Below are 18,556 nucleotides of genomic sequence, written 5' to 3'. Positions count from 1 at the left end.
ATAAAATATTTCCAGTATCGCTTGCTTCAGGAGGCAAGGTAGGGTGTGATGCCTTTTAGAAAGATTGCCATCAAAATGCTTTTAAATACTCAGCTGCTCTTGTACACCAAATTCACTGGTGTGGGCTCCCTCCATTTCTGGGAGGATGCCACATGACTGAAGTCTCCCTGTGGGTGTCCCAAGCATTGCACTCCGTCCTTGGATAACAAGCTCAAACCCCAGTACTTTCAGGCATGAGACAGCTTCCAGTTTTTTCAATAATAATCTGAGTAGGTTTCAAGTTAATTTGCCTTAAATTAGCTAATATGACCCATTTAAAAAAAAAACAAAAAAAACCTGAATGCCTAATTCATGCCAAGCATTATTTTAGGAGCTATACGTGGAGTTTCAGAAAGGATCCATGATCCATGTGGCTTTGTATGGGGTCGTATATCTACCAGTGATAGACTTGGTGCTTTTGGATTTCCGGTCTGGTCCCAATGTGGCTTTCCTGCCTCCACTTTCCTCCCTTCGAGTCTTAAAGCACCGTGCGCGGTTGCACTGTAAGATTGAGCGCTGTGCTTCAGCCATCAACCTGGGGTGGTCTCTGCTGTGATCTCAGTAGCTGCTGGGGAAGGGAGGTAACTTCACTTTCTGGATGGGTGAGAAGGGATCTCTGATTTAAAAAAAAAAGACTTTATTTCCCTCGAGAGAAGGCTCGCTGGGTTCCCCGAGGTGAGGCCCCAGGGGCGTCTCCTCTGGGTCTCACACCCGCTAGGAGTGCAAAGGAAGGGCGAACAGGAAGGACCCGGGCAGCGCCCCACACCGGGGGCCCCCTCCCCCCGAGAGCGCCCGCTCGGGCCGCCGCCGTGCCCTGCAGCTCCGCGTCTGAGCGGCGGCGGCGGCGGCGCGCGCGGCCCCGTGGAGTGGGTGGCGCAGGGCAGGGGTGGTATATCCTGTCGGACGGAGGGCGGGCCCCGCCAGTGCCAGCCGAGGGACGAGCCGGGGCGGAGGCGCCAGGAGCAGCAGCGCAGAGCCCTCCCGCCGACCCCGCACGCACGCACGCACTCTATGGCCATAGGGAGCCGCTGAGAGCGAGAAGAGCCCGCGTCCGCCCGCACCGCACCGCACCGCGCCGCGCCGCACCGCACCGCACCGCCGTCCCCGGTCACCATGAACCACTCTCCGCTCAAGACCGCCCTGGCCTACGAATGCTTCCAAGATCAGGACAACTCCACGCTGGCTTTGCCGTCCGACCAAAAGATGAAGACGGGCACTTCGGGCAGGCAGCGCGTGCAGGAGCAGGTGATGATGACCGTCAAACGGCAGAAGTCCAAATCGTCCCAGTCGTCCACCCTGAGCCACTCCAACCGAGGTAAAGCAAAAGGACCGTGCGCGGAGTCCGTGCGCAACCGCCGCCCGCGATGCGCGGCTCCAGCCCCCAGCCCAGTCCAGCGGAGGCAGGCGGTGGGCACCGAGCATCCCGCCCCGTGGCGGGCAAGGGCCTCCGCGAGCTCGCGGCTGCTTGCCCCGGACACAGGCTGGCAGGATGCGCCATCCGCACCGCGCGCCAGGGGTCAGGGAGGGTGGCTCACTGGGGCACTTTGCAGGGGTGCATCTCTCCGGTACCCCACGCAGGCTGCTGAAGAACTCCATTGAGCCCTGCCTGTGCCTGGAGTCCTGGACGACACGATGGCATCAGCCCCGTGTGTTCTGACTTGTGTCCAGAGGTCCAGGACCCAGCGCCTGCTTGCTCAGGTCATGCGTCCCATTGATCTTCCCTGGGCTTTGGGGTCCCCTGTGCTTTCAGCGGCCCGGCTTATACCCTAGCTGAGCGGGACCCTAACCCTGGCGTGAGTCTGGCAGTGGCATGGTGGTAGGAGTGCGGATAAGCAAACCCCTGAGACCCAGATGCTGGCTCTGAATGGGTGAAGTGGGATGGCAAAAGTAGGCTCAAAGGGGCTGGTGAGATGGCTTAGCGGTTAAGCGCTTGCTTGTGAAGCCTAGGTACCCCGGTTCAAGGCTCGATTCCCCAGGACCCATGTTAGACAGATGCACAAGGGGGCGCACGTCGTGGAATTCGTTTGTACTTCTGGAGCCTCTGGCGCGCCCATTCTCCCTCTCTCTCTCTCTCTCTCTCTCTCTCTCTCTCTCTCTCTCGTAAATAAACAAAAAAAATTTTTTTAAGTAGGCTCAAAGCTCCCGAGGAATCGGCACATAGGAGGGTCACACCAGGAAGATACAAACCTGGTTTGGGCTGGGGGGGGGGGGAGGGAGCGACCTGGATAGTGGGTGCAGAAATCCCCTCTCCCACCCAACTACTGAAAGAGTAGTAAATAAATGCAGAGAGTTCGGGAGTACCCCTAGATCCCAGAAAGACCTCAGCTGAGCCTCAACTGACGCTTTGCCAGTTTGAGGCTTGTGGTCTGTCGCCACCCCAGCCTCTGTGACCGACCAGGCCCCAGGCTTGGGGAGACCAAGAAAAAGGAACAGGCCCTGAAACTGAAGATGGAAGGTGCGGCTCATGACAGGAGAGTTTATGTAGAAATTTTTTAGAACAAATATTGTAATACAAAGGATTCATAGTAAGAAATGTACCGCTCTTCACTTATCAAGTATCATTAGTAAACCTTTAACTTGTTTCTTTACTTTTTTTTTTTTGGTTTTTCAAGGTAGGGTCTCAATCTAGCTAGCTCAGGCTGACCTGGAATTCATCTGTGGTCTCATGGTTGCCTCGAACTCACAGTGATCCTCCTACTTCTGCCTCCCAGAGTGCTGGGATTGAAGGCGTGTGCCACCACGCCCGGCCTAAAAAAAAAATTGTTTTGTTTTGTTTTTCAAGTTTTTTGAGGTAGGCTCTCACTCTGGCCCAGGCTGACCTGGAATTCACTATGTAGTCTCAGGGTGGCCTCGAACTCATGGCGATCCTCCTACCTCTGCCAACCCAAGTGCTGGGATTAAAGGCGTGTGCCACCACGCCCCGCCCTTGTTTCTTTACTTTTTATTTAAGTGAAGTTGAGTAAAATGCTAATAACGACTGCACACTGCAAATCAGTCCAGGTCAAGCAGGGCACATTCATTAGGACGCCAGGAGGCCGTGAGAAGGAAACGGACCTCCTTGGCTGTCCTACACTGCACATCCCCAGGCCCTCACTCTAGCTAGCATCTGTTCTCTTTCCCCTCTGCTCTCCAGTGGTTCCTGCATAGAGCTAAGGGGGACAAGATGGCGGGCTGGGGACTCGGTCGCCTCCCACACCCAAAGCGTTGCTGTTCTGTGCATCGTGCCCTTTGCCCTTGTCTGGTCTCCAGACTCCTGTCCTGACAGGTTTCCACTCCCTTGCCTCACTTCCTTTTTATTTAGTGTCCTGGTCACTGCTTAGTAGCCTCATTTGAAAGTAGGTTTGGAGTGACAAAGGGCCTCTACAGCCCAGGGCCACCCACTCTTCCCTGCATGAGACTTACCTGTCCCCTTCCCACTCCCTTTCCGCCAGTCTCAGTTTCTGGCTCACAGTGCCAGGAAAATCTCAACCTGGATCTAATGATCCAATATCCCTTTTTATGCCCACCTATTGGGATGTTCCTGAAGTCTGTCACTACTGAAGTGCTGTTTCTGGCTTGGTCTTTCTGATCCATCAGGTAACATCTACCTGATGAAGTAAGTCTCCATCGCAAGGACCCTAGGGGTTTCAGCCAGCCAAGGGCTGACCCTGATGCCTAATGCATGCAGAAACTCTCTGGAACTGGCCCTGTAGGCGTGTCTCCTCTACCCTCAGCCTCTGGGGAGGTTCCCAGAGGGGGCCAGTTTCCTCAGCAGCATCCCAGCTGGAAAAGGCGGTTGGGTCACTTGAAGCTGGTGTGTCTGGTTTATCTGGCTTTGTTTTCGTCATAGATTTCTCTGTCCTCCATCAGAAACGCCCAAGCATTCTCTATTTGCTGCATGGCCACTGGGCTCACTGTTTTTTCCTGGTAGTTTCGGTGTCATGAGCCTCCTTCCCATCCTGGTAGAGATGAGTTGGCAGCCGTGCTGGAAGGACCGTGCCCCCTGGGCACACTTGAATTCTCCTTCAGTCTTCTCCCAGAGCAGAGCATTGGTTTCTCTGGGGTCTCTGATCCTCTTGAGCTCTTGCCTCCTACTTGGCCAGCCCAACCTCAGAGGCTACGTGGCAGAATGGTCACTGGGGACAGTCAGGCGTTATTTGCCCATGGTCCTTATGATCAGAAATGGTGTTCCCCTTTTCCTTGGACCTGTCTGTGAGGCAGGCTTCTTTCCTGTCTTGTTGGTGAGGGGGACTGAGCTAAGGCCTGTGGGAGTTGACCATCCCCACCTATCTCTGAAACATGGTAGCCTGAACCCCTCACCCTGGTCCCGAAGTCCCTAAGGAGGAGGGAGGGGCTTCTGTGGCTGGAGACCCGTCAGAAGGAGTTTGCTCTGAGCCTGTTACCCGTTGGTCCTGGCCCTGAAGTGTTTGCTCCCACTGCTCTCGGGGTGACCCTGTGTGCACCGGGACATTTTCTTCCTATGTGGGAAATAAGAGGCAACCAAGGGAGTCATGGCTGCTCAGAAAGAGAGCTTTGTTAGGGAATCTTGATATCCCTCCCTGAGGGTGGCAAAGTGCCTCCAGGCATCGATGACAGCCTGCCTTGGGAGAGTGAAGACCTGGCATCTAGTTACCCCGCCCAGAAGGGATCCCGCTTCTAACTCCGGGCCCTGTATAACTCACCTGTAGACTCTCAGCCTACAGTTTTCCCTCATCTCAAATTCACCTCCAAGCCCAAACACTGCTCCCCACGAGCACAAATACCACATACAAAGTTCCCTGAAAAGAAGTTCCTCTCGCTTTGTCCAGAAAACCTAACACCATAACATGACAGGTACTGGCCTTCAGCATCCTGCCTGCTTAACTGTGTGTGATTTTCTTTCTTTTTTCTTAAAAAAATATTTTTAAAGGGGCTGGAGAGATGGCTTAGCGGTTAAGTGCTTGCCTGTGAAGCCTAAGGATCCCAGTTCGAGGCTCAATTCCCCAGTACCCATGTAAGCCAGATGTACAAGGTGGCACATGCATCTGGAGTTTGTTTGCAGTGGCTGGAGGCCCTGATGAGCCCATTCTCTCTCTCTCTCTCTCTCTCTCTCTGCTGCTCTCAAATAAATAAATAAATAAAACCAAAAATAAAGTATGATGATTTGACTTAGGCTTTCTCATCTCAATTATCAATAATCAAGATAAGAAAAAATATTTTTAAAACTTTCTTTTAAAATATTTTTAGTTATGTATTTACAAAGAGGGAGAGAAAGAGAGAAGATCTGTGTAGGTGCACTACAGCCTCTTATTACTTACTGTAAATGCACTCCAGATGCATGTGCCACCTTGTGCATCTGGCCTTATGTGGGTATGAGGGAATCAAACCCAAGCCAGCAGGCTTAACCACTAAGCCACCTTCCAGGCTGTGTCTGTGATGTTTTTCGTTTCCATCTTGGGCTTAAAGTTCTTTCCTGCTTAGAAGCATTATTTCCCATTGAGACGCAGAGCCTTCATTCCCCTCTGCCCAGGCTTTGGAGTTGGATTGGGCCTGGGGACAGGCTTGGCTCCTCTTGGTTGGCTCCCGCACTGGTTCAGGCTTCTAGGGGGCAGCCTGCGCCAGCTCCTGAGAGTGTGGGGAAAGGGCAGCCCTGGGCTGCCCTGCCGTTGGTGACTTTTGTGTTTGGCTGTGTCTCAGCATGAACCCCTGCATGTGGAAGGTTCTGTTCATTCCACTCTCTTCAGTGTTGCCCTTTCCTGGCCACAGGCCGTGGATAGACATCACTGTGGACAGACATCACCGTGGGGCTGTTTTCTCAGCAACCAAGCTGAGAGATGTAAAGGTCATTTGTGTTTAAGCTTGTTCCGGAGGCAAAACATACTAATTAAACTTCAAATGAACTAATTCTGTTTCTTTACCATGTATCTTGGCTTGAAGTTGGGGTTTTAGCCAGGATTTCTGTTGGCCTGTTACAACACATGCAAAAATGCTGAGTATCCCAGGGTGCTTCATGGCAAGTGTTGTTTATTTCACTGGATCCCATCCTTTGCTAATTTCCCTGGCAGAGAGTTTTTAAAAGTACCTTAGAAGCAGTGGCTGCTCTTCCAGGCAACCTTTTGGGCAGGGCAGCCCACCCCATTAAATCATAAGTAGCAGTGTGTCAGTTATTCTAGGTTTAAAAATCTGAGAAGTGCTTCAGTAATGGAATGTGACTCCTAGAAAGTATATGATGTTTGACCAAAATGAAATGGAAGGATGTTAGACCCCGTCATTCGAAGTTCTTTGTAGGTCTGTGATGCACACATTCTCCACATACATGTACATGTACGGACACACTACACAATGCATATGTATAATATATGTGTACACACTTATACCCCAGGAAACATGATTGCACACCCACACTCACATATATATGCCTATGTACATAAATAGGAGTGATACACACTCATATATGACACACATGCACATATAAATATATAGATGCATATATATAGGCATAGACATACATTCCGAACACATGAACACAATCCCACATTTGCACGCACATATTTTGCACATGCATGTCTGCAAAAACCATAAACACTTCACATGCATACTCCCATATATGCGTACACATTTTCCATAGACATCCACGCACGCACGCACACACACGCAGCACACTCACACGTGCATGTGAGCACACAGCCCAGCTTGTTCCATGGCAGGAGACCAGCTTGGCCTCTGCCACCCTCAGCTATGCAGCCTTCGACAAGTCGCTACCTTTCTCCGGTCTCGGAAGCTGTTAGAAGTTGGGTGAGATCATGTCAAAAGTGCTTTCTGATGACAATGTTCTTTGCAAGGAGATTGATAACTGCTTCCCTCTGTACATCCTCTGCCCAAACTGCCTGCGGCTGGCCTACAGCGAGGCTCCTCCCTTCAAGGCATGCCAGTTGTTAGTTCTCTCTCATCAACAGCCCCATGTACAAAACTAAATTCCGGTCCACTGGTCTCAAACGCAGCTGCAGATTGGAATCGCCTGGGAGCTTTGACAAAACAGAAATGCCTGGATCAAGCTAGCAGAGGTTCTGACTTAGGGGTCGGGGACGAAGCTCATACACACACACACACACACACACACACACACACACACACAAGGGTAGAGGGCTTACCTAGTGTACAAGAAGCACTAAGTGAGTGCTTAGGGGCACACGCGTCTGGAGTTGGTTTGCAGTGGCTACAGGACCTGGCGGGCCCATCCTCTCTCTGTCTGTCTCTCTTCTCTCTATCTCTCTCGCTCTCTGCTTGCAAATAAATAAATAAAAATAAAGAAGTGCTAAGTGTGATTCCCAGGCATGATGGTGCATGCCTGCAATCCCAGCACCCAGGAGATCAAGGTCATCCTCAGATACATAGTGAACCCGAGGCTAGCCTAGGTTGCATTCAACCCAACCTCAAAAAACAGGAAGGGAGGGCTGTAGGGATGGCTTAGTGGTTAAGGCACTTGCTTACAAAGCCAAAAGGACCCAGGTTCAATTCCCTAGGACCCATGTAAGCCAGATACACAAGGTGGTGCATGCATCTGGAGTTCATTTGCAGTGGGGAGAGGCCCTGAGCACCTATTCTCTCTTTCTCTCTGCCTCTTTTCCTCTCCCGCTCTCTGAAGTAAATTAACAAAATAAATAAAGTTTTCTTGAAAAGAGGAAGGGAAGAAAGGAGAGAGAGAATGGATAGGGGATGGCCTGGGTAGTAGGACTTTAAAAAACTGTGATCCTAGCCCTTCACCTCTCCACCCTACACTGACATCCCACTCTTGCTCTTCTCTAAGTGAAGTAGTTGGTTCTACTCTTGACCATAGCTGAGTCCCATTTTTAGTCCTTGCCCACTCTAACCTACCACCCTGCCCCTGGGCCAGGTCTGTCTCTGCAGAATGTCCCCATGCTTTGCCCAGACCTTGCGTTTGGTGGTGCCTATGTTAGGGATTATCGAAAAGAGCAGACTCTGGCAGAGCTGGGCTTGCAGAGAACCCGGCAGAGACCACAGGAGCCGTGTGCACCGCTGAGGCCGGGGAGAGAGAAGCGCCGTGTAGTCTGGCCTTTCTTTCCTGCACACGCGCCCAGGAAAAAGTCAGGAGCCACAGCGGAGTGCTTGCTGAGGTCGTGCTGAACTCTTGGCTCTCCTTGGGATGCTGGGAGCTCCAGAGAGGGAGAGGCAGTTGGTAGTGCTCCTGGTGGCTGAACAGAGGCTTAGGAGGAAGACTGGCTGAAGAGCCAGGACACCTGGCCGTCTGCCCACACAGCACACTTCTGCCCACTCTTGAACATTTCCGAGGGATATTATCTCACAAATGTCCTCCAAATGGTTCTTTGTTGTTTCATGTAAATTCCTCTTGCTATGGGCCGTGCCCTGAGCACCCAGGTGAAGCGATTTGTGGAAGGTTTTGTGTGTGTGTGTGTGTGTGTGTGTGTGTGTGTGTTTTATATAGTGTAGTAAAGGCCTTTTGTGGCTGAAAGACAATGGGCTTCTTTCTCCAGTGCTCCATGCTGAGGAACAGGTGAGCTTGATTCAGGTATAGAAGAAATTAGATGACATATATTAGCCTCATGGGAGACAACAGGTTCATCCGTCTATAAACCTCCGAAGAGACTTGCCTGTGACAAGTCCCCCAGCCCAAAGAGGAAGGAGGGTTTGGGGGGGGAAAGGCGGGAGGCAGACATTTCACATTTCAGATGCCTTCACCCCCTGAGGGCTGCCTGTGGGTCAGGCAGCCCATGTCTGAAGGTCTGTCTGTCTGCAGAAACTGGTCCTTCTGTTAGAGATGGGTGGATTTACTGGAAGTACAAGGACCCTTGCTTAGGGAGCTCCTAGTCCAAATAGAGAGATCCAAGCTTTCTAGAAGAATGGGACGTGTACGTGTATGCATGCACGCCCGTGCGTGCTCTCTCTCTCTCTCTCTCTCTCTCTCTCTCTCTCTCTCGCGTGCGCGCACACACACACACACACACACACACACACACACACACACACACACAAGGGTATACAGATCCCACATTCTAAGGGACACCAGCGAGCCCACCTCTTAGGCTCAGTGCTGACATCACTAGGATGGTGGTTTGGAGCGCTCAGAGTTGGGTGTAGCTGATTTTTGTGCAAGGGTTTGAATGCAGAGAGAGGGATTGGCTGAGAAGAAAAGAGCGCTTCAGATGCAGTGGGTGTGACTTGTTTGAAAGCTTGGAGGTGGAAGAGGATGAGTCACCTGTACCATGGTTGCCTGCCCCCACTGGGGAGATGATTCCATGTGGCTGCCTCCAATTTCAAAGATATTGTAGGTGAGAAAGCTTGGGCCGCCCCTACGACACAAGAGTCAGCCAGCGGTGTCTAAGGCACAGAGGAGAAAATGTATTCAGGGACAACTGTCAGCATGATAAATTATCTGACATGGTTTTACGTACTGAAATTTCACGTTGTCATAAAACAAGACCAACTGTGTGGATGGACAGAGCAACTCACCCAGCTTACAGAGAAGGGAACGTAATCGGAGATGTTGGGGTCCTACAGGTGGCAGCTGTGTCCTGACAACAATGCACAAACTGGCTTCCCTGAGAAGCCGCCACGTTTTGCCCACAGTGAAGGGTAGAAAGGCAAGATGCTTGGCAGGAGGGGCATGGTGATTCTGGGGGATGAACTGGATGCTAGGATCACCTCCCCTGGAACCAAGAATTGTTCTCAAAGGTACCCTTGGGTGCCTGGAATTTCACACAGCTCCTTCTTGTCCCTATCCACAGAGATCCTTTTACATAGAGGAGGGCCTGGGTGAGCAGAATTCAAGGACCTTGCTCCCAGTTGATTAAATTGATTTTTTTTTTTTTTTTTTGAGCCATAGGTACCAGAATACCTTTACCATAGGGTTGATAAGAGAGAAGATCCCAACATGGCCAGCTCAGGCCAGTCCCAACTTGAGCAGTACCTTATGCCCAAGGTCCCAAGGAAGGAAGAGCTGATTCTAGCTTTGGAAAATGCCTCAAGTGCATGATGAAGGAGTCAGTACGGCACTGAGGTGGAGATGAGATGGGCATCATTCATCAGGAAAGGCTTTCTGGGAGTGAGTTCTGTAGAAGTGGAGGGATCAGGTATAGAGAGATGTCATGGCTATAATTGTCAATAAGCCTCCTGCTCCTGCTGTTCAACTTGGCTTTTAGAGGGCGTTACTTGTCCCTCCAACACTGGCATCAGGAGAAGGGGAAATGGCTTCTTTGTGGAAGGAGCACTGCTACAGGCAAAGCTCACCTGTTGCCTTTGCCACCTGGTTATTTGGCACATTGCTAGGCACGACTTCAGATGTGTGAAAATTTCTGGACTCCTCCCTTCCTTTGCCACCGCTGCGGCCGTGCCTCTGCCTTCTGCCCCAGAAGCAATGCCGGCTGGCGTGATGACATCCTCACCGTCACGGGGAGACAAGCAGCTCTCTAATTGCAGACAGTTCTTGGAAGGTGAACCCTGGAAGGGACCAACCAAGTGAGGGATGCCACCTATCACCATGGCCTTGTGGATTACCCTGCTTCCATCTGTCCATGTGTCTATGTGTCCACCATGCTCCCATGACATGGGTTCCCCCTTCACATGAAGAAGAGTTGGGGGGGCAGGTGCAGGGTGTGAAAGGAGGAGACGCTGTGTCATCTGAGGAAAGAGTCACATCACACTGGTAGATCTTCTCTCACTGGCGTGAAGGCCCAGGCAGGGGCTTCTGGGGGATGTCTGTCCAAGTAGGAGGCCTCCCTGGGGTTCTGTAGAGCGCTGTGTTGCCACCAGATTTTCCATCTGGAAGCAGTTGGCTGACCCATGGCTGCCCCTTGAGGAGAAATGCCCATTCATGCGCTCATGTGATGAGAGCCAAGCTGGCACTGACCCGACAAGCCTTAGAAGGGATGGCAGACATGGGCTGGTTGGAGCTGAGGCTGAGAGACCTGGCTGTCGTCTCTCTGGAGTCCTGGTTGTGCCTGTGCCTGGCTGCAGCCCCTTCCTAGTGACAGGGACTTCCCCAGTCTCCTGCTGAACGCGGTCTGTCCAGAGGAGCAGCTGCCTCTCAGACAGGGTGAGGACAAACTGCCTGCGCCCCCAGTAGGCCGGGGGTTAAGCCAGAGGATCTACAGGCCAGGTGGATTCCTCCGGCTTCACTCCCTATGCGTAGACCCTCGGGGGTGGGCTGCTGGGACTCTGGAGACAAGAAGCCACTGGAAGACCCTCAGGCAGGAGTCAAAGGAGGCTGGGTGAGCTCGGCTGCCTGCCGTTCTTCCTCGAAAGCTGAACCTTAGCTCAAGCGGCACTGCTGCGAATGCCACTGGGCATGCGCCACTGGACTCGCTCCACCGTGGAACACCGGGAGGGGTGGGAGGCATGGAACCTTCGCAGTGCGGAGAAGCCCCTTTATACAGAAGAGGAAGCTGAGGTCCAGAGGGAACTTGTGATTTGCCCCGTGCCCACCTGCCCTGGTGCCAGGCCAGGACCGGTTCGAATGCCTCGAAACTTCCAAGGCAGGCTGTGGCTGCCACCAACCCAATAGCCCTATGAGCATCTCATCACCAAGATGAAGGGTGGAAGTCAGAAGTGCCCTCTACTAAGGATGATCATCTGGCACTGGACAGTAGAGGCGGCCCTAGATAAGAATGCTGACACGATCGATCCCAAAGCTTGCTGCCACCCAGCCCAGATAATCCAGTTCCCAGGAAATGGCTTAGAGACTGAATGGGTGTGGCAGAAGAGAAAGGGCTGGTGGAGCCAAGGGAGGGTCAAAATCCACAAAATCCAGCTTGCTTCTCCCAGACAGGATTTCTTTTCTCTCTCACTTTTTTTGTTTGTTTGTTTGTCTCACTCTAGCCCAGGCTGACCTGGAATTCACTGGAGTCTCAGGGTGGCCTCGAACTCACGGCGATCCTCCTACCTCTGCCTCCTGAGTGCTGGGATGAAAGGTGTGCGCCACCACGCCCAGCCCAAAGGCCACATTTGTTGAGAGTGTGGGCAAGCCTTGCTTTGGGCATCCAGGTCACAGAACCATGGTTGGTTGGTCTCATTGGAACTTCCAGGTAGCTGAGGAAATGGGACACCAGGTGGATGTTACTTGGGGTAACAGCAGGACAGTGTGTGTACAGAGGCTAGAGAGATTGTCTTGGGCAATCCTGGAGGATCTTGGCTTTCAAAGATGGATGGAACTAAGTGGCTTCCCAAGAGGGAAGGCAGATTCAGCAAGGAAAATGGTGCAAGCAAAGTCAAGAGGGTGTCCCCATTGACCGTGTTTCATGGACAGTAGGACCACAAACAGACCAGCTTGCGTCCAGCTAAGACTGTAGTGTAGGGGACCTCTCTCTGCCATCTAGTGAAAGAAAGAGGGGGAGGACGGCCCCACTGGGAACCTCAAATCCTGTCCTGCTTTCTGCCATTCAAAGCCACTTTGCCACTAGCAATACTAATGACACTTAGTCCTCCTGCATAGCCTGTCATTTGTGGATCTCCAAACACTGTGAAAACATTAATTAATCCTCACTGGGCCTTTGAGGTTGATCACCGCTCCCCCTTCAGCAACTAGGAGTCTTTGGAGAAGGAAGGGGCAGGTAACCTGGCTACCTGTGGGGACCAGGCTCAGATTTGAATCCACAGTCCTGACAGATCGGACTCCAACCAATTGGTACTGCTCGGTGGCTCTGGTCTTGGGCCTCCGGACCTGGAATGTTGAGATCCTGCCTGTCTTCCCCCAGTGGGAAGCTGATCTTTGTGGAGCGTGGACTCGTGATTCCCTGGACTGGAACTGCAACGCTTCAAGGCCCTCCAGGCCAACTCCTGGCCTGTACGTGCCAACCTACCCCAATGGGCAGCACAGCTTAAAGGCTCCCAGAAAGGGCGTAGGCAAGACTCCAAGAGCTGCTCCTACAGCAGTCTGTCTCGGCTCCTCCTGGGCAAATAACCCCCAGGAGCGCAGACTGGTCTGCACTGCCGATGTGGTGGATCTAGTCGCCGGAGCTACCCTGGGGAGTAGGAGTGGGTGAAGAGCATTGCCATCCCTGCCCTAACCCCCGCCTCTGCCCTGCAGGTTCCATGTATGATGGCTTGGCTGACAATTACAACAACTATGGGACCACCAGCCGGAGCAGCTACTACACTAAGTTCCAGGCAGGGAATGGCTCCTGGGGATATCCGGTAAGGAGCTGTTCCCATTCAAGAAGACTGGGAATGGAGGAGGGGTGGTCTGGGGTTGCTGCTGGAGAAAGCCTGCACTGATTGCTAACTGAAAACAGCGCAGACTTGGGTCAGTGAGTGGATTGCCATGTTTGACCAGATCAACTTGCCTGGCCATCAGCTCACTGGGGCTCTTCATATAGCCTTGTCTTCAGGCTGATTAGTTATTTCTGAGAACATTTTATTAAAAAAAAAAAAAAGACATAACAAGGATCATTTTTTTTAAAGCCTGTTTCCCAGTTTGTCTGATTCAGTCATGGATTTGTGAGAAGTTTGAATTTTGCAGGTCCTTTGTGGACAAAGTTAGATATTTCAAAGGACATCCTAAAGGGTGTTCCCTCTTCAGTGTGTACTGGTTGTCAGGAAAGAATCCCAGAAGGTTCCCTGAGGCCAGGAGGTCATGTCCATTGTAGTGACTCCTGCAGTAGGGGCTTTGTGTTAGAGTGGGGCTTTGATTGAATTTACAAGTCAGAGAAATTTGGGTTCAAATTCCAGTTCTGGCATGCATTGAGCATGTGACTTTGGACTGTTTCAACTCCAGGCCTTAGGTTCCTCACAGGTAAAGTAGATATGCATAACCAAGTCTGCTTGGGGTTGTCAGGGTTAAATCAACTATTGTACATAAAAAAAGATTATAATTCTTTTTAAAGATTTTTTAAAATTTAATATAGGTAGAGATTATTCTAGATCCTTCACCTTCCTTGTGTGAGTTCAACCTCTCCACCCATTTGTCCATTTGCTGAACAGACACGTACTTACCTGAGCTCCAGGCCAAGCACTGTAATGAGTGCCTTTCGTACAGTCATACGCTTCATAATACTTTCCTTCTATTCTAAAATCAGGGGTATCGGGGTGCACGGCACCAGTGCTTCTCCCAGTCCTCACGTTCGGTGACTTTTATCTATTTTTGTCAATTTCAACATGAGCCTATATTTTTCTTGAGAATTCTTTTGTGAGAATCTCAAGGCATTGTGCAGATGGGGATTAAAAGCCACCACCCCATGAAAAGCTGGGGCTCTGGCTTCTCGGGGCCCCAGGACAAGCAGCATTTGTTTGAACCACGTTGATGGCGGATGTCCCTCCTGATTGGTGAGGATCACGTAGTCCTAGGCAAGGAAGAGGGTGGATGGTTTATGAGTTTGGTGTTCTTTTGTCTTTGGTTTGTTCATTCCTCAGTGTTGTTGGGGCTAATTTTGGAGGCTGTTTCTTCTTGTATATTATAGGTTGGGGACTGAAAGGAAGGTTTGTTGCAATTTTATTTCCCTTTCTTTTTTCTTTCTCCTTTTGGGGGGATTATGATTACTATTATTTGGAGACAGGCTCTTACTCTAGGCCAGAATGACCAGAAACTCACTCTGAAGCTCCAGGCTGACCTTGAACTCAAGGCAGTCCTCCTACCTCAGCGTCCCGAGTGCTGGGATTAAAGGTGTGCATCACCACCCTGGCTTTTCTCAGATTCTTTATGACAGCTGGCACCTCCATACAACATAAAGTTAGCTGAGTGAACTAAATAAACTTGGGGAGCGGGTACAAATGTGACAACTGTGAAAGGGCTCTGATACAAAAAGTGGTGGTGGCCAGGCAGACTCAGCAAGTGCCTTAAGTGAAACCCAAGAAAGACAGACCATGGACCAGCAAGCAGTCCAAGAACTAATACACTGATAATATGGACGGTATATGTCTCCTACACATGACGTTACTGGATCAGAGCTCAGAAATTTTTATCCTGGCTTTCCCACTCTTACTCTGTGACTTTTCTTAAAACTTGAAACTGCGCGGGACATCAGTTTTCTTATCCATAAAAGGAGAACGATGATGCCTGTCTGCTTCGCTCACAGGTTGCTAGCATGTTACGTGAACTGGGACTGTTGTCAAATGGACAATGTAACCATGGAAATTTGGGAGGAGGTTAAAAAAAAAAAAAAACCTTCATATGGTCAGTGTTGAACACTTTGCTTCAAGTTAATTAACTCAATTCTCAGCTTGTCTCACTTGCCTTTAAGGCTCACAGATAGTCCCAGCCCCTCCCTGGGCCCATTTTCTGACAACCACTGAAAATCCCTTTCCTTCCCCGCACCCTAAAGCCCAACCCTCCGTACTCCCTTGCTGGCAAGGCTGCAGACGTGACTCATGACAGGGTAGCTGCTGAGACACGTCCAGTCTCCTCTCAGTTCAGGAGAGGCTATGGGAACAGGGAAGAGCTGGGCACACACGAGGATTTGGCAGGAGGAGGGAGCAGAGGAGAGAGGAAGTAGAGTAATTGATATTGGAGCCAGGCATATAATCAGCTGAACACCAGGCAAAACTCAGTGGGGTCCAGATTTTGGGAAGAGAGTGGGAGAAAGAGGAGCAGAGATCTATGGTGTAAGATAACCCTGGGCCTGTGGGATTTTCCCATGCACAGCACAGCTGGCGTGGAATGTTGTGTTGCCCATCTCCAGTGAAACCAAGATGGCGGCTGGAAAGGAGGGTGGGCAGGAGGGTGGGGTTCATCTGCACAAGCAGCGTCAGCATGTTTTCCGGAGCTTCTCAGAGCTGATGAAGTACCATTTCCTGCAAAGACTTTAGATTCACTCATTCACTCAGTCAGTTGGAATTGAGCAATTGCTGGGACACAGCAGTGAGGAGGTGCATGCAGAGGAAGCCCAGGAGATTGGGTTTGCCCTCAATGAGCTTCTAGTCAAGTTGGGAGAAGCCAGAAGTCAATAGCCAGATAGAATGTAGGTAGTAATTTCTGTACTGGAGTATTACACCCACACTGTCCCTGCTCAAAATAATTCTTTTATTTCCTTTATAAATATTTTTATTTATTTATTTATTTTAGAGAGAGAAAGAGGCAGATAGAGAGAGAGTGGGCACGCCATGGCCTCCAGCCACTGCAAATGAACTCCTGATGTGTGTGCCTTCTTGTGCATCTAGCTTACGTGGGTGCTGGGGAATTGAACCTGAGTCCTTAGGCTTCACAGGCAAGCGCCTTAACCACTCAACCATCTCTCCAGCTCTCAGAATATTTCTTTTTTAAAAACATTTTATTTATTTGAGAGAGAACGAAAAAGGCACATAGAGAGAGATTGGGCATGCCAGGGCCTCCAGCCACTGCAGTTGAACTCCAGATGCGTGTGCCACCTTGTGCACCTGGCTTATGTGGGTACCTTTAGGCTTTGCACCACTAAGCCATCTCCCCAGCCCTCAAAACATGCTTAAATGGAATGAGAGTCAGTGTATTTTAGGAGCCATATAAGCACCGGTCTTGTGTTTCTATGACCATGACTTGTGTTTGACCGGAAACAGTGTAACCCGACTCCAGCTCCAAATATCACACCATCCTCAAGTAACAAAGCTTTGTCATCAGTGAGTAGGTATTTTATATAAATATGTAAAAACTGTAGACAATTCTAAAAGGAAGTTCTAACATTGTGCTAAACAATGTTACCTTATAGTTTGTATCCATCATAATAGTCCTCTGGTTTAAAAAAATCATTTTTAATCTATAATCAATTATATTACAAATTGAGAAAACTGAATAGAGAGTCCTTTAATAAAACAAAGCTTAAAATGAAGTTAGTATGACATACAAGAAGCTTCCAGGAGGGTTGGAGAGATTGCTCAGTGGTTAAGGTGCTTGACTACAAAGCCTAAGGACCCAGGTTTGATTCTCCATTACCCACATGAAGCCAGATGCACAAGGTGGCACATATGTCTGGAGCTCATTTGCACTGACTAGAGGCCCTTGTGTGCTCATTCACTATCTATCTGTCCCTCCTCTCAAATAAATAAAATGTTTAAAAATATTTTTAAAGGCCTCCAGGAACTTGAGGAAAAGATTAGTCCAGTGAACATCACTGGCATTTCTTTGCTGACTACCAGCCACTGCAGCCTTTTCCTCCTTCAGAGACAAGGGTCTGCTGGGAGGCGATGTTGGAGCAGACCTCAGGAAGAGGAGGGAATCTTTGAGATGAGAGTCTGTCCTACCACCTGACATCTCAGATGGACAGACTTTGCTCTTCTGACGAATTCCCAGCTCCAGACTCATAGACGTTTAAGAGGACGGCAAGTGCATGGAGATGAAAATGCCAATCCCCCTTTCTATAAACTTCCCCTCACTGGGGTTTACATTTTACAGTTGAGGGGATGCAGGCCCAGAGAAAAGAAATATGGGAGTGTGCATGTGAAGTGTTTATGGTTTTTGCAGGCATGCATGTGCAAAATATGTGCGTGCAAATGTGGGATTGTGTTCATGTGTTGGGAATGTATGTCTATGCCTATATATATGCATCTATATATATTTATATGTGCATGTGTGTCATATATGAGTGTGTATCACTCCTATTTATGTACATAGGCATATATATGTGAGTGTGGGTGTGCAATCATGTTTCCTGGGGCATAAGTGTGTACACATATATTATACATATGCATTGTGTAGTGTGTCCGTACATGTACATGTATGTGGAGAATGTGTGCATCACAGACCTACAAAGAATGGCCACATAGCTGCTCACTGATATGACAACCTCAGTCCCCGACCTCCTAACTCCTAGCCTAGTGGAGTAGTGCTTTCATCATCCCAGATACTTGTGTATTTTGTGACAGTCCTTTTATAGGATTCCACAATATTCCTATTCCAACACTACTCTGTGCTGGGACCTTGCAAGGGACCCATGAGTTCAAATCCTTTCCTCTCTTCTCTTGTCTTCCAGCCAAGTCTACCCTCCTTGGAAGTCCAGCCAACTTCCCGTAGAAGGAAAAGTGTGGTCACATTTTTCCCTTCAATGTCTAAAGCTGGGTTCACTTGGCTGTAATTACTAATGGGGGGCTGGTGGCCAGAGTAAGGATGCCAGATAAAATGCCATAAGGTACAATGTTTGAGACATTATTATAGTGACAATATATTGTCTTCTTGTTTTACAATTGTTTATGAGAGTGAGAAAATCGGCACGCCAGGGCCTCCAGCCACTGCAGTCAAACTCCAAACACCTTGTGCACAGGTGTGGCCTTGTGCGCTATTGTCACTGTGCATCTGGCTTACCTGAGATCTGGAGAGCCAAACATGGGTCCCTGGGCTTCGCAGGCAAGTGCCTTCAGCCCAGAAAACATATTGTTTGCTATCTGAAATTCAAATCCAGCTATATGTTACTTGTCCTACTTGCTAAATCTGACAATCCTAGGTCATTTATATAATTAAAACAAGTCATCTATAAGTACTCTTCTCCTAGGCTAGGGGCCCAAGCAGAATTACCTGAGGTGGCAGCCATTTCTTAGTTGTACTCATGAATCACTTGACTATTTTTCTCTGGGTCAGTAAGACCAGGACAAGCTGGATCCAATATAAGTTCGTATATTTTATAGCTGC

The 18,556-nt window shown here is 49.9% G+C and overlaps 1 protein-coding gene across 1 annotated transcript in view; it reads left to right on the top strand.

The window, feature by feature from the left end:
- Positions 1-1,152: 1,152 nt before the first annotated feature.
- Positions 1,153-18,556, top strand: part of Pkp1 (plakophilin 1) — a 50,038-nt gene continuing 32,634 nt past the window's right edge. The window contains exons 1-2 of the mRNA XM_004670679.2: positions 1,153-1,354; positions 13,058-13,164. Of these exons, the coding sequence (XP_004670736.1) occupies positions 1,153-1,354; positions 13,058-13,164 (309 nt within the window). The remainder of the gene's footprint in view (positions 1,355-13,057; positions 13,165-18,556) is intronic.

The sequence above is a fragment of the Jaculus jaculus genome, chromosome 1 (assembly GCF_020740685.1).
Source record: "Jaculus jaculus isolate mJacJac1 chromosome 1, mJacJac1.mat.Y.cur, whole genome shotgun sequence".
In the NCBI taxonomy this organism is placed as follows: Eukaryota; Metazoa; Chordata; class Mammalia; order Rodentia; family Dipodidae; genus Jaculus; species Jaculus jaculus.
The sequence above is the reverse complement of the archived record's forward strand: the minus strand, read 5'-3'. Positions and strand labels throughout refer to the sequence as shown.